The sequence below is a fragment of the Elephantulus edwardii genome, unplaced genomic scaffold (genome assembly GCF_000299155.1).
Source record: "Elephantulus edwardii isolate Elephantulus edwardi_28Jun2011 unplaced genomic scaffold, EleEdw1.0 scaffold00002, whole genome shotgun sequence".
Lineage (NCBI taxonomy): Eukaryota > Metazoa > Chordata > Mammalia > Macroscelidea > Macroscelididae > Elephantulus > Elephantulus edwardii.
The window spans coordinates 38628793-38643792 of record NW_006399752.1 but is presented as its reverse complement, the minus strand read 5'-3'; the positions used below and the strand labels follow the sequence as shown (position 1 = coordinate 38643792).

General features: G+C 50.5%; 1 protein-coding gene across 1 annotated transcript in view; it reads right to left on the bottom strand.

The window, feature by feature from the left end:
- Positions 1–15000, bottom strand: part of SYNE3 (spectrin repeat containing, nuclear envelope family member 3) — a 57937-nt gene that overhangs the window by 22154 nt on the left and 20783 nt on the right. Inside the window, exons 4-7 of the mRNA XM_006879091.1 lie at positions 11853–12014; positions 10279–10626; positions 6569–6705; positions 936–1110 (exon numbers count right to left, since the gene is read on the bottom strand). Coding sequence (XP_006879153.1) covers positions 936–1110; positions 6569–6705; positions 10279–10626; positions 11853–12014 — 822 coding nt within the window. The remainder of the gene's footprint in view (positions 1–935; positions 1111–6568; positions 6706–10278; positions 10627–11852; positions 12015–15000) is intronic.

Here is a 15000-nt window from a genome sequence, read left to right as displayed (position 1 = left end):
CTTGAACAATCACTGTTCTTTTGATTTTGTCTGGTTGACTGATTTTCGGAGAAGAAAATCCTTGGGGTTACTGGTCACCTTCTAGATCTGTCTCTTGTCTGGCTGAAAGCTGACCCACACAGGTAGATTTAGATCCAGGTGAGAAGGGAGACTAAAGGCTATTGGCTGGGGAGCTCTGGTGGCCTAGTGGCAAGGAGCTGCAACTACAATCCCAGAGTCGCACGGTTCGAATCCACCAGATGCTCTGCCGCGGAAGGAGGGACAATCTCCTTCTGTACCAGTCAGATCTGATTTGACGGTACACTCACACAAAAATAATAAAATAAAAAAAAAAAATAAAGGCTATTGGCTCTGAAGTTCCACCATCTCTATGAGACCCCCAAGACCCAGCCACTTTTTTTATTTGAACCATTGGGGTTTTCAATGGCTGATTTTTTGGAAACTAAGGCTTTCTTCTAACATGCCCTGAGGTGGATTTGAACCATTAACTTTTGAGTTATTGGCCAAGTGCTCAACCATCTTCATGACCCAGGGAATCCTAATGATATACTAGGAACTCAGAAAATATTGTTATTTTTAAAATGGAGCAATCTCAGCTACCCTAACTGGTCCACAATAAAGCTAAAGTCCACTGTTGTCATAGAAATATAATGCACCTATCCAGAGGACTGCTGGGGGCACTGAGTGGGAGGGAAGACAGGTCAAAGTCGGTGAGAGGCAGTGCTGAGAGGCAGTGCCAAGAGCCTCCCAGCTCACAGGCAATTCTTTCAACTCAAGTACCCTTTATCCCCAAGGACAAGAGGTGCTGACATTGGCTGTGAACTCAGGATTCCTCAGATGGGGCGTCAGGCCTCACCTAGACCCTGCAAAGCTGGGGGACAAGCCTTTCCCAGTGAGGGTGGCGGGAAGGCCACGGGGCGGTCCCGCTGAGTTACCTCGATCTGGGGCAGGAAGGTGTGGATGGAAGGCAGGTCTGGCAGGCTGGCGGTGATGTCCAGGAGCCTCTGGGCCAGCTCCCTCCACAGCTGCACGTCCTGCAGGGGCCGCCGGAGGCGCTGCTCCAGCTCCACGCCCGCGGCGTTACGCAGCCTGGTGGTCTTCCCCTTCATGCTGTGGGCAGCAGGGGTGAGAGTGGAGGGTGAGCAAGTGGGGCAGGAGGGAGCTCTGCCCAGAACTCCAGGGACCCTGCTGTGCAACTCACAGGGGGCCACTAGCCTACCGCCTGAGCTGTGGGGACCAAGCACAGAAATAAACACAAGACAGGAATTGAAGGTGCTCAGGGTGGGTGGTAAAGAGACAGCTCACAATGGGCTCCAACCTGGGCCTCCCTGAGGACAGACACGGGCCCAGGACGAGAACATGAATTGGAAACCCCAGTGTCTCTGGATTCTGAAATATATGCAGGGAATGGGGATCTGGAAGTCAGACACACCAGCTGTGTGACCTTAGTAGCCTGAACCTCAAGTAGCTTAAGGCCTTTGAGCCTCAATTTCCTCACCTGTGACACAGGGAGGCCAGAGCCCATCCCACAGGGCCACATGCGTCACCTGAAATGACACAGGGAGGCGCCTTCTTCCAGCAATGGAAGCCCAGTGCATCCCCCTACACTGAGGGAAACTGAACCAATAAAGCCTTCTTTTAATGAAAAATATTAAAATCCAGAAAATGGAATATACCCTATATAGACCATAAATGACATCCAAGCAGATATATCCACACCCATGTTTATTGTGGCTTTATTCACAATAGCAAGGAGTTGGAAACAATCTAAGTACCCATCAACAAAGCAATGGATAGAGAAGCTGTGGTATATTCACACAATGGAATACTATGCTGCTTTGAAAAACAAGGAACTCATGCAATATTATTCAAAACGGGTGACCCTGGAGGACATTATGCTGAGCAAAAAATCTCAGTCACAAAGAGACAAATATCATATGGTGCCACTGTTATAGAATGAGGCTGACATTGGGGTGCGGGTAAGACTGAGAAAAACTGGATAAATTATGTTTACTGCATTAAAAAAATAGTTGCCTAATATATATATAAAAAAAGATAAATCAATAAAAAAATTGCTGCAATTTAAATTGCATATGAGTAATTAATGTTCTGTTCCACAATCAGCCTCAATGCTTATTTAGACAGCTGATAATGAGTTCTGTATTGTCTCTTTCTATAGATAAAACCAATTTGATACTTGTATATTCCTTTAGGTAAGATCCATGTATATAATTGTCATTTATGTTATTCTGGTTTTCTGTAAAAAGGTATGAGCAATGAATAAATTATTGATTGTAAAAAACAAAACAAAACATCCAGCAAATGAATCTAGTGCCCGAAGCTACTTCTCCCTTCACTTCGCCAGAGCGGAAGAACGGCTGTCAGACTGGACTGTGCTTCTCACAGCCCTTCAGAGCCAGAGGGACAGAGTCAAAACCCAAAGCCCATCACAGGTCTGCTTATGACAGCCGTGCCCGCCGGCAGCTGGGACCTCAGAGGCTGATGCCCTCGGCTGCAGGTGAGCCAGTCTTCAAACAGACTTGTAACTTAGCTTCTTGACCAAGGAAACTGAGGGCTTGAAGGAGAGTTAAGAAAATGACTGAGACTGCCACAGGCACGAAGCAGAATCAAAAGAGAATGCCTTCACCCACATCCAAATGATGTCTACAAATAAGTATTTCAAACCCTATCTCCCACACCAACATGGAAGACCAGGCACACGAGCCCACGAGGACTGAGGTCATACGATGACCAGATACAGACTGTAAACAACCTTGTGCACAGAGGAAAAATCCAAGCCGAGTGATTTGCACAGAAAAGCAGAAATCGTAAGTGTTGTTGTTTGGTTCCATCAAGTCAGTTACAGGTCACAGGACCCTCTCTGTCCAACAGAAAGTAGCAGAGTGGATTTTCAGGAAAACAACAAAACAGAAAATTTGGAACTGATAGTGAAAACTGAGCCCTCAATGTTGGAAGGATTCCATACCGTGGCTGTGGGAAGGATGGTGTTTGATTGTGTGAATCACATACCCAGGATGCCCACAGGAAGCTCTGCAGGAAATCTGACTAAATTCAATTCAGGGTTTACTGGAAAATTTCACCTTATGACATACAGAGAGTACACAGAGGATTAAAAAAGCAACTTTTGTCCTCAGGACACCCTCAGGTCGGTATGGTGTGACATGTATGCCCCTAGATACACGTCAATGTGGGTACATGATTCCCAGTATTACCTAGCCATCCTCTGCTTTGTGATCAGATGTAATTACCATGTGTGTTGAAAACCTACAGGCAGAGATGTTATGTTGTCTCATGTACTTAGGGCATGTTGTCAGGAGATATCACTCCTTGGAAAAGACAATATGCTGGGAAAAGGGGGGAGGGTCAGAGAAAGAATGGGAGACCCTCACCAAGGTGACAGACACAGTGACTATAGCAATGAGCTTGAGCTCAGAGACTAAGTTTGAGTCAATAGCTTTAAAAAAATATAGACCTAATTAAAGAAGCTAGCAGAGAGAATGTTTGGAAAGTAGAGGGTCAGTGAAAGAGAGGAAGGCCTTCCAAGAGATGGATGATACAATGATTGTAGCAATGGACTTGAACATGGGGGAGATTGTGAAGAGAGTGCAGGATAAGGTAAGGTTCTGATTTGTTGTTCATAAGGTTGCTAGTAGTCATCAACTTAACAACACCTACAACAACAACAGTGGGGAGAGAAGGACGTACTACTATCAGTAAGGAAGAGATGGTGATGGAGCATCTCGTTTGGACCCAGGGTCCTGCACTGAGAACCTCCTAGACCCAGACTTAGACCCACATGAAGATCCCCAAGGAATGAAGAGTCCACAGCTATTGAAAGCAACCAGAGCTACCTCCCCAGAGCAGACACAGAGAGAAAGCCTTCTGCTTGAGGTAGATCACTACTTTCAGCATCCTAACCAGAAAGGTAAGAGATTTCTGTTTATGAAAGCCATCCCCTTGTGATATCTCTGTTACAGAAGCACAGCAGGAGTTTATGAAAGTACTACATGAAAGATCTGGTGGGGACCTGGAAACACAGGGTAATGATGGGCACAGCCCAATTTAGTTTTATAAAACATAATGCATGGGAATGATTGTATGAAACACAGTGTGAATGATGATAGTGTTAAATAATGTATATGAACTTTGTAAGCAAAGCAATATAAAATAAAAATAATGAAAAAAGAAAGTACTACATGGATGCTGATGAGGCAGAGGGGAAGGTGCAGTCAGGGAAGGCTTCTCGTAAGAGGTAGCCTAAGCCAGATCAAACTTTATCCGTAAGTAGAGACCCTTGATGGTCTCTGCTCGGTGACCTCATCTACTCTGGGGCAGACAGAAGGTTCTAGAAGCAGTATAAAGGGTAGTAGTAGGGAGGTGGGCAGAGGGCAGGTCAGGAAGGGAGAAGTCGGTGTGTGCTTGAGTCAGGATGGAGGAAGGGCTGAGCAATGGAGGGTGGAGAGCTTGTGGACCCCAGCAGACCAAAGGCACAAGGGTCCAGCCTTGTCCAAACTTCAGAATAAACAGCAGTTGGATGAGCCCAGATGAGGGGCAGGAATCCTGGGAGGCAGCCACCTGCTGGCTACTGTGGGAAACCCGTGTTTGCTGCCTCTAAACAAAGTCCATTTGCCTCCAGCCCCAGCTACGAGGGCTTTCCTGAACCCTAAAGGGGACAAGCAAGGGATGGGGAGCCAGTAAACAGAGTGCACCCCAAACCATGCTAAGCCAAGCCCATTGGGGCTTATCTGTGAGTGGTCACTAGTAGGTAATATTGTTGTTATTAGGTGTCGTCAGGGATGACTCATAGTGACCCTATGAACAACAGACCCAAGTGCTGTCCTATCCTGTGCCATCCTCATCATATCTGATACACTAGAACCCATTACGGTAAGTGCCATTGTCAATCCACCTCATTGAGGACCTTCCTCTTTCTTTGACCCTCTATCCTTCCAATCAGGATGTCCCTCTCCAAGGAATAGCCTCTCCTAGCAACACGCCCGAAGGATGAGAGACGAAGCTTCACCATCCTTGCCTCCAAGGAGCACTCTGGATGTACCTCTTTTAAGACATGGTTGCTTGTTCTGTTGGCCATCTGGGGGACATTCAGGTGTAAAACGGGGGAGACTGGCCTCCAGACCAGGAAGTGCACATGAGTGAGCCTGTGTGGACCCTGCTGACCGGGTGGCCTACCCCCGGGCCAGCTCTGGCTGCCTCAGCAGGAGAAGCCGCTCTAGATACGTGGATAGTATAATTGGATAACTGCTCCACTACTAACTGCAAGGTTGGGAGTTCAATCTCACCCAGAGGTTCCTCAAAAGAGAAGCCACTATGTGCACTGAAGGTTAAGACCCTCATCCTGCCCAGAAGAACAGACACCTCTGAACCACAAGGCTGGAGAAGAGTATTGACTATCCCACGCCCTGCCAAAATACCAAACACATCTGTCGGGGAGAGTGCGGTCAAGGCGGGTACCTGATCTCCCATGCTTTGAGATATTATCAGGAGGTACTAGTTCTTGGAAAAAGACATCATGCTGAGAACAGTAGAGGATTGATGAAAGAGAGGAAGACCCCCAAAGAGGATAGACTGACCCAGTGACTGCAGGACTGGCCTTGAGCACAGCAGAGCTCATGAACCTGTCACAGGAATGGGCAGGGGTTCAATCTGTCACACAGGATGGCTGTGAGGCACAGCTGACTTGCTGTCACCTAACAACAGCCCCAACCCTACCCCAAAGTATCCAGGCACTGCTGGGCTCTCAGAGACATGGGCTGACCACTCCAGGGTGAGAGACACATGTTGGGAGATACTCAGTCTCGTGCACGGAACCCAGCAGAGGAGGGAAGCCATTCAGCCTCTGGGGACAGTAGTGCCCTATCTAGAATACCCCTGGGGACAGACGCCAGAGCTGCATTCCACTCAGGTCACCTGGGGTGGCTGTTTGATCTGGTGGTGGGGACTCAGCCAGGAAAACCCAGGTCCCATTGGGCCAGAGCGGCAGGACCAGGAGGAAGGACAATAGACCCAGAGGTCAGTCCCAGTGACTTCAGAAGGCAGGGTGAGGGACCGGTAAAATGCCCACCCTCTGGATTTGTCATTCCTGAAGGGACAGTTAACACTCTCAACTGCTAACCACCATGGCTGGAGGTTCAAATCCACCCAGAGGTGCCTCGGAGGAAAGGCCTGGTGATCTACTTCTGGAATCGAGTCCCTGTACACCCTGCAAAGTGAGGCTGGACTTCAACAGCCATGGGGACAGCCATGGGGTCACTGCAAGTCAGCGTTGACTTGAGAGGCTGCTGTGGGGCGGTCCCTCCCCAACACCAAGCTGCATCAAAAGGCTTGATGGAAATAGATGGGCGTGCCCCTCAGTGTGGCAAAGAGCCAAGTTCAAGTTTCCTTTTAGGAGCAAAACACAAAATAATCAAAAGACATCCAAGAAGGACGGATGGTCATGAGGCAGCAGGAAGATGCAAGGTCCCCTTTGGAGCGGGTAGGATAGGGTCGGAAGCCCCCGCAGCCCTGCCCGCCCACAGGCCCCGGGCACCTCTGGTACTCCTGCAGGGCTGCCACCACACCGTCGGACAGCGGCCGCAGGTCTTGGGAGAAGACGAGAAGGTCCTTCAGCTGGGCTTGCAGCCGGTCTACCCGGGGCTCCTCAGCCGCCAGCGTCGCCCGCATTGTCTGCAGAACACAAGGCAGTGAGGGTGAGGGAGGTCACTGCAGCTGGACACTGGAGGCCTGGCCAGGAGGGGGCTGCCTAAGAGAAGACTGGGGGCCTGACCAGGAGGGGGCTGCCTGGGAGAAGACTGGGAACCCCCACAATGAGGGCCAGACCCCACTCTGCCTGCCTCACGCAGGTGATAGTTAATTGTGATGACAATTCATTCGTGCCCAGCAGAGATCGAGGCTGGCACAGGGCAGGGCGGGGCGGGGCTAGGTTCTCTCACACATGAGCTCACTGAGAGGCAGAGACCGCTCCAAGGAGCTAGCAATGACATGGACACATACAGGAGTCTCTGAGTGGTGAAAACAGTTAACACACCCAACAAAGTAAGAGGTTGGAAGTTCGAATCAACCCAGATGTGCTTTGAAAAAAAAGACCTGGTGTCCCACTGCAAAATCAGCCACTGAAACCCCTCAGAGCACAGTTCTATCCTGACACACCTGGGGTCCCCCTGAGTCATCGGAACTGATTCCATGGCAACTGGGTTTTTTAAAACAAAAATGTAACCCAACATTTGTATTTCCCCCTTTTTTTACATGTATTACTCAGTGACATCAGGTGGGCCAGTTGGTGGAAGGAGACATCATCATGTTTGGTAGAGAAAACTCAACTCATTGTTGCCTAATTGGAACCAACTCATAACTGACCGTCCAGGGTGGTTTCAAGAGAATAAACCACAGGAGTGGTTTAGAGGGAGTTTAGACTGGTTTAGGGAGCTCTGGAGGCCTAGTGGTAAGAAGCTACACTGCAATCCCAAAGGCACAGGGTTCAAATCCACTAAGCTACTCCATGGGAGAAAGATGGGCAATCTCCCCCATTCGAGTAACTGCCTCTGTAAACCTGCCAGAGAGTCAGCTGTGGGTCAGTTCCAACCTGACAGTACACAACAACAATAACAACAACAAATCGCACAAGAGGATGGCCCCTCAGCAGAAGGTCAGAGCGGGAGGTGGACCTTCAGTGACTCATGCTGGTGCCCTGGATGCCACGACAGCCCAAGCACAGATGTTACCACGAGGATAGTGAGGGTCGTGGGGCTGCTGTGAGTCAGAATCAGTGACCCCTCTGCAGCCACAACTACAACTCATTGACATAGACCTTGTTAATTATGTCATGAAACCATCACCACTCCCCTTTTCTAGATTTTTCCATCACTTGTAATAGAAGCTCAGTGCCCCCCAGCAATGATGGCCCCTGTCCCCGTTCGTCCTGCCTTTAACAACCACTGCTCTACTCGGCTCTTCAAGCTTCTGCCTCATCTATTTCTCTTAAGGAGTTCTGATGGCGTGGTCTGGAGGGTGTTGTATTGCTAACCGTCATGCCACATGTCTCTGGCAGTTCAAATCCACCAGCGGCCCCTCCAGAGAAAGATGGTCCGTCTCCTCCTACAAAACCGTACAGCCTCGAGAAGGCAATGGAGGGGCGTATGAGGCGCAGAGTTAAGTGCATTGTTTAAGTGGGACCATAGGGTATTTGTTCCTTGAAGACTGACCGACTTCACTCAGCACCACGTTTTCCAGGCTCACCGCGCAGTGGGTGCTGGCACTCTTTGCTGGGCTGGTTTTTCTCTCCAGTGTCACCCACTCACAGCACTGTCACACCGGTCACTGACACACATCAGTGAGAACCACCGCTGTTTGGGGAACACAGGAGCACAGTGGGTGCTCCCAGCGCCCCATCTCTTTGAGGCCTCACAAAGAGGGTTTCCACTGGCTGGTAGTTCAGAAGCTGATCACCAGGCCTTTCTTCTGAGGCACCTCGGGGTGGGCTCACACTGCTGGCGTCATTGCAGCAGCCGAATGCATTAACCACTGGTACCAACTGCGACTCCATGTTCTCCTGACTGCCCCTTCCCAGCTCCCAGGCTGCCAAGGTTCTGTCCAGACACTCCCATCCTTGAGCTCACTGTACAGATTGTTGGATCTGTCCTTGTGGGGTGTGGCTCAGAGGAGCAGTGCTCTGTGTGCCCACCAGAGGCCTGGTAGAACTTAATCCTCATCTTAGTTGAACACTGAGCCCCACTGTCTCCCAGGGAGCACTCATCACTGAGGAACTCTGCTGTCCTCTGTTCAACCAGGGCCCATGTGGACCAGAGCGAGGCCACCAGTCAGCCCCGGGCTTCACCGAGGGCCTGAGGAACAGGGAGCTCTAGACAGAGTATGCTCCCACGGCTGGCAGCCTCACAAACCCTCCAACTCTAGCCTCAGTTTCCCTGCTTGTGAGCGGCCTTTTGCTTCTGACCTGCTGGAGGTGTGCCTAGCGTGGAATAATGCCGTCATTCATTGGCTGATGGCCTGGGGTGCCCAGGAGGGGAGGCCCTGAGACATAGTTGACTTCTGGACTGACCTGTTTAGCCTGAAAACCTCAGGTGTCCTGTCTCCTGAACAGTCCAGCTCTCCCAGCAAAACTAACCCTTCCTGGCCTCTAGGAGGGCAGAGCTCAACCTGTGGTCACAGACAAGAGCCTGGGCAGGCATTTGACGTCCTGGCTGCTATTCTCCCTTGTGGTGGTCTTCTAGGACCAGGAGCGAGAGTGGACCCAGTGGTCTCCAGGACATAAACATATAACCTAGAGTCAGACAGCTGGTTCAAGGTCATGACTGTGTCTACCTGGGCTGTGTATAACCTCAGGTGTCAGCTCACCTCCAAGCACCTCAGTTTCCTCATCCATAAAATGGGCCAGCAGTATCATGCACAAAGGGCTGGCAGCACTCAGCACTGCTCATGCGGGGTACCCGAGCACCCCTCAAAGAGGACAGAAAGCATGACTTATCCCAATGCAGGACTTGACCACAGGATGTTCTTTTAACTGATACTCCAACACAATTATGCTGACCTGAAATCCCTGTTTCTCAAAAAAAGAGGAAAGAGTCCAGATTCCGTAGAAGAGATCTCAAGTGAGGGAAACACCGCTGAGCACGTAAGGCTCAGCCCAGTTCCTGTCATAGAATTGTGTGTCCCCCAAAACATATGTCAGCTTGGCTGGGCCATGATGCCTCCCTGTTGTGGACTGATGTCATCATTGCATGAGGGATAAAACCTCTGTGATGTTAGTGACGAATTCATATGATGATGCAACCATCTCCCAGGATGTGATCAGCTAGTACCTGTATGTGGATTACCCGGGTCACAGCCTGGATTCCCAGGAATGAGGAGCTTCCCTGGAGTGTAGCCTGCATCATCTCTTATCTTACAAGAGATAAAAGTAGAGAGAAGCAAACAGAGAGAGAAGAACCTCAGAACTACCAAGAAAGAAGAGCTGAGAGCAGAAAGTTTCTTTGCACCCAGCATTCCTGTGCCGAGAAGCTCCTTGACCCAGGAGCTTGAAGACAAAGATCTTCCTGGAGAGCTGACAGACGGACAGACACATAGATAGCCTTGCCCTCCAGCTGGCACCCTGAATTCAGACTGGTGAGAGGATAAATTTCTGTTACAATAACAGAGATGATCAAGCCAAACCCTCACTATGCACCCCAAAACACAGACAGCCCCTGGGCAGACTATTGCCACAGTCCCGCTGAAGTTACTTACCGAGTACCGTCTCCAGCGGGCCACCAGCTCATCCTCAGAGGCCCCTGTCGCTGAGGGCTGCAGGTCCTCCTCAGTCAGCCTCTGGAGCCCCTTGTGGAACTCTCCGAGCTCTGCCTCCAGCTCCTTGATCTGCTGCTCACAGGCACCCTGGGACTTGAGCACGCTCTGGAATCTCTCCTCCTCCTCCACACAGAGGCCTCGCAGCTTTTCCAGATATTTCCGCAGCTCCTCCAGCTCACCGGTGATCTTCTCTGCCCCCAAAGGAGAGGTGTTCCGGATGACCCCTAGGGACTGTTCCTCCAGCTTCGTCAGGGACTGCTCACCTGTGGGCAGCTCTTTGGCGAGGTCCTGATGGAGACAGAGGGACGTGGGGAAAGGCACAGACAGTGAGGGAAGACTTCTACTTTCCAGAGTCCTTGTTAAAGTTATGCTCAACACTAATTTCTAGATTCCTGGGTGAGGGCATAGGGCCCTTCCCAAGGGGTGTGCTCTAAATTAGTTAGCACTGACTCAGGACATGAGAACCCCACTCCCGCCACAAGCTGTTTACAAGGCCTTTGTTTAAATCCAGGAGAAAGTGTGTCTGCTGGATGCTTTCCATCTTTAAACACCTCTAGCCCATCTTCCTGTCTAACAAAGTAAGAGGCAGCCTCAGGCTCAGAACATAAATTCAGAACTCCAGACTCACTCTCATCAAGTTAGTTCTGACTCCACCAGGCTTCCTGGGGCAGCAAACACGACAGGGAGAAGGCTGCCCATCTTTCTACCTCGGAGCTGCTGGTGGATTCTGGAGGGATCCGACTACGACTTGGTGTTGAGGCTTGGCTCCACTGTATTTATTTCTGCGCTTCTCTATTGTGTTGTCAACGCTAAGGTAGGTGGTTTGAATCCACCAGCTCCATGAAAAAGATCGGCAGTCTTCTCCCACTGATTCATTCCCTCTGAAAACCCAGCTACGAGTTAGTTCTGACTTGACAGCATCTAACGACGACGACTGCTGGTTATTATGAAGCAGTGTCTTCCTGTTAAGATTTACTGGCTCAGAAACTCAGTGGATGGTCAGAGGTTGTGAGGACGGCACAGGATAGGATAGGGCAGAGTTCAGATCTGTTGTTCACAGAATCTCTATGAGTTAAACACAACTCAACAGCTCCTAACCACAGCAGCTCCATAGGAGGAAGATAGGGCGTCTGATTGTGTGAAGATTAAAATCTCACCGCTGTAGAGTTGATTGCGATTCGTAGCAACCCAGTAGGACAGAGCAGAACTGCTCCATGAGGTTTCCAAAGCCGTAATCTTTCTGAAAGCTGAGTGTTATGTATTTCTCCCATAAAGCGTTAGGTGGGTTTGAACCACCAACCTTTGCTTAGTAGCTGAGTTCTTAACCCCTGCACCTCTGAGACAGAGGTCTTTGGTAAAGCAGTTGTGGCCGAAACACTGTTCATTTAGATGCCATGTTGCTCCTCACAGGAGCCTGTGGGATGTTCAGTGTCCCCCTGACACCCGGCACTGTCCCACTGAACAGATTATAAAGTAGATCCCTCCGCCCACAGTGGAGGTCCAGCCTGGGTCACCTGCAGGATGGAGAGGCGGTGCTGGGTGGTCAGTTCACGCGCATGGCCCAGACAGCCGTCCACTCTCGACATCACCGCCTGCAGCCACAGCTGGAATTCGTCCAGGTCCGCCTGGTACTGCGCATGCTCCTGGGTCATCTTCTGCAAGAGATCCACCCGGTCCTGCAGGAGGGGGAGAAGTCACTGGCCATGAGGGTCCTCAGCCTCGTGCCAGGCCAGGAAATCCACAGCAAGCCTGTGTGTGTGTGTGTGTGTGTGTGTGTGTGTGTGTGTGTGTGTGTGTGTGAGCATATGTGTGTGCATGTGTATTTGAGTATTGCATCTGTGTGTGTGCAACTGTGCCACTCAGCGGGAGTGTGTATATCCGTGTGTATGTGTATCAGGTGTGTGTGTGTCAGTGACCAGGTGTGTACACCTTTGTGTGGGTGTTCGTATCTGTTTGTGTGTATGTCTGTGGGAGGGAGTGTGGGTACATGAATATCTCTGGGTGGGTATGCACTGTCGTGTAAATCTTTGTTTATTAGGTGTGTATCTGTATGATGCATCTGTATGTGTCTGTGACATTGAGCAGATGTAAATGTCTGAAGGTGTGAGTACTGGGGTGTATGTATCTACATGTGTATGTCTGAGTGGGTCTATATGAAAGCTCTGGGGTGTGTCCCTGTGTGTGTGTGTGTGTGTGATGTTGTTATGTGCCGTCTAGTCGTTTGCGACTCATAGCGACCCTACGTACAACAGCCCTAAACCCCGCTCTATCCTGTGCCAATCGCACTGCCCCTGACACACCCATTCCGATTACCCCAGTCACTGAATCAATCCACCTCATAGAGGGTCTTCCCCTCCTGCGCTGTCCCTCCACCCTCCCAAGCATGATGCCCCTCTCCAAGGACCCGTCCCTCCTTACAACATGTCCAAAGTATGTCAGACGAAGCCCCAGAATCTTTGCCTCCAAGGACTAGCCGGTTTAACCCTCTCTAGGATGAATCTGTTTTCTTGGCAGTCCATGGTACACTCAATACTCTTCTCCAGCACCACAGCTCAAAGGCGTCAATTCTCTTTCTATCCTCCCTAGTCACTGTCCAGCTCTCTGATGCATAACAAGTGATTGCAAAGACCATGGCTTGTATCAGGCGCAGCTTAGTCTCCAGAGAGACAACAATGTGTGTGAGATAGGTGTAGATTGACCAGCAAGCACTCTACACAATGGTTTACAGTGAGCACGGTGCACACAGGCTTAGTTGCGCTCACGCACTATAGTTAACGTCACCTGGGCTTTACATGGAGCCGTCAACTTCACTACGTCCAAGATAATACTGTTCTCTGCAGAGCAGCGCAATCCAGCCCCTGTGCCTTGCCTTGTCTGGGTACTCTTTCTCTGGGGGGTGTGTTGTGTGTGAAGTGTGTGTGTGTGTAGAGTGTGTGGTGTGAGACAGTAACACTACTGCTTCCGGGGTGGGGGGCTGGCATTTGGGGAAGTGGCATTGTTCTTTCTATGACCCTTTGTGCACCTGAGGCTCTGGTTTTCCAGACCACCCCATCTGAAGGGAAAGGAATCTCACCATAAGGGGACGGGCCTCAGGGTATCAAGAGGGACCGGGAAGACCTGGACGAGGCAGCAGAGGGCAGAGCCGTTACAATGTGGGGGTGTGGTTCATGTCAGAAGAAAATGCAAATGAGTAGAAGAATGAAGAACAATTGACTAGAAAACCAATTTGCTTTGTAAACTTAACGCAGCACAATTTCAAAGGAAAGGGAAAAGGGGGAGGAAGGGGGCAGAGGGGGGAAAGGAGGGCTGAGGGTGGGGAGGAGGGCACAGTTATGTGCGCAGAGGGGCTGAAGAAATGAGGAAAGATCCAACGGAGATCTGAAAAAGTGGGGTAATTATGGGCATGGATCAATGGTGATTAATTTTATAAAACACAATGTAAGGGAGCTCTGGTGGCCTAGTGGAAGGAAGCTGCACTGCAATCCCAGAGGTACACAGTTCGAATCCACCAGATGCTCTGCTAGAGAAGAAAGGACAATCTCCTCCTGCACCAGTCGGATCTGATTTGACAGCGTACACACACAAAATAATTTAAAAAAATTAAAAACAAAACACAACACAATGTATGGGGATGACCCTATGAAACACAATGTGAACAGAGGAATACAAGACACACAATTAAAAACATAAAGATACACACCCCATCACGTCCTTAAGCCCACTGGCCCAGCACTGCCCCCAGGCTCAGGGCTAAGTCCCCAGGCCTCACTTTCGAAAGCCAGGCCCCTGCTGAGTCTTGTGACTCAATGGTCAAGAGCTGGCGGGACACCCAGCTGCCCAGGGCTCGTGCACACCTCCTCGTGCCTCAGGCTCCTCCTCTGCCTGGTGTGAGGCTAACAGCACCTGCCACATCAGGGCACAAAAATCCCGCTGCCGTCAGGCCGACCCTGACTCCAGTGACCCCACAGGACAGACAGAACTGCTCCCTGGGCTTTCTGAGGTGGAAATGAAAGATTCCGGAGCTGCTTGCCACATCTTTCCCCAGCTGATGGGTTTGAACCATTGACCTCTCACCTAGCAGGTGAGCACTTACCCACCGTCCTATCACAGCTCTTTGTACTAGGGTACCTGCAAAAGCCAACACACTGCCGTCAGGTTGAGTCTGACTCACGGCCACCCTTCTTGGGTTCCCAAAGCAGTAAATCACTTACAGGTGGAGATGGTCCCTCATTCTCGCGGGGAGCAGCTGATGGATTTGAACGGCTGACCTTTCAGTTAGCAACCCAGCAAGTTACACACTAGGCCACTAGAGAGTGTACACGCTCTCCCTCCCTCCCTCCCCATCCCTCGTTGCCTGAGTCAGAACCAACTCACAGCTGAGCCTCCAGCAGGTTTGCAGAGGCTAAATCACAGGGGAGCAGGGTGCCCATCCTTCTCTGCCCAAGGGGTCAGTGGTGGATCGAACCTCCAGAGAGGCAGCTCCCTGTGGTCCACCCCACAGGAGCAGAGTTAAATGAACCAGTGCCACAGAACGTCCAGAACAGCTGCTCCTGGAATGCTTCACCGTGTACCACTTACGGTTCACCAGCAGCTGCCAGGTGCGCCTCCACTCATGGCACAGTGTGTGTGTGTGTGTGTGTGTGTGTGTGTGTGTGTGTGTTC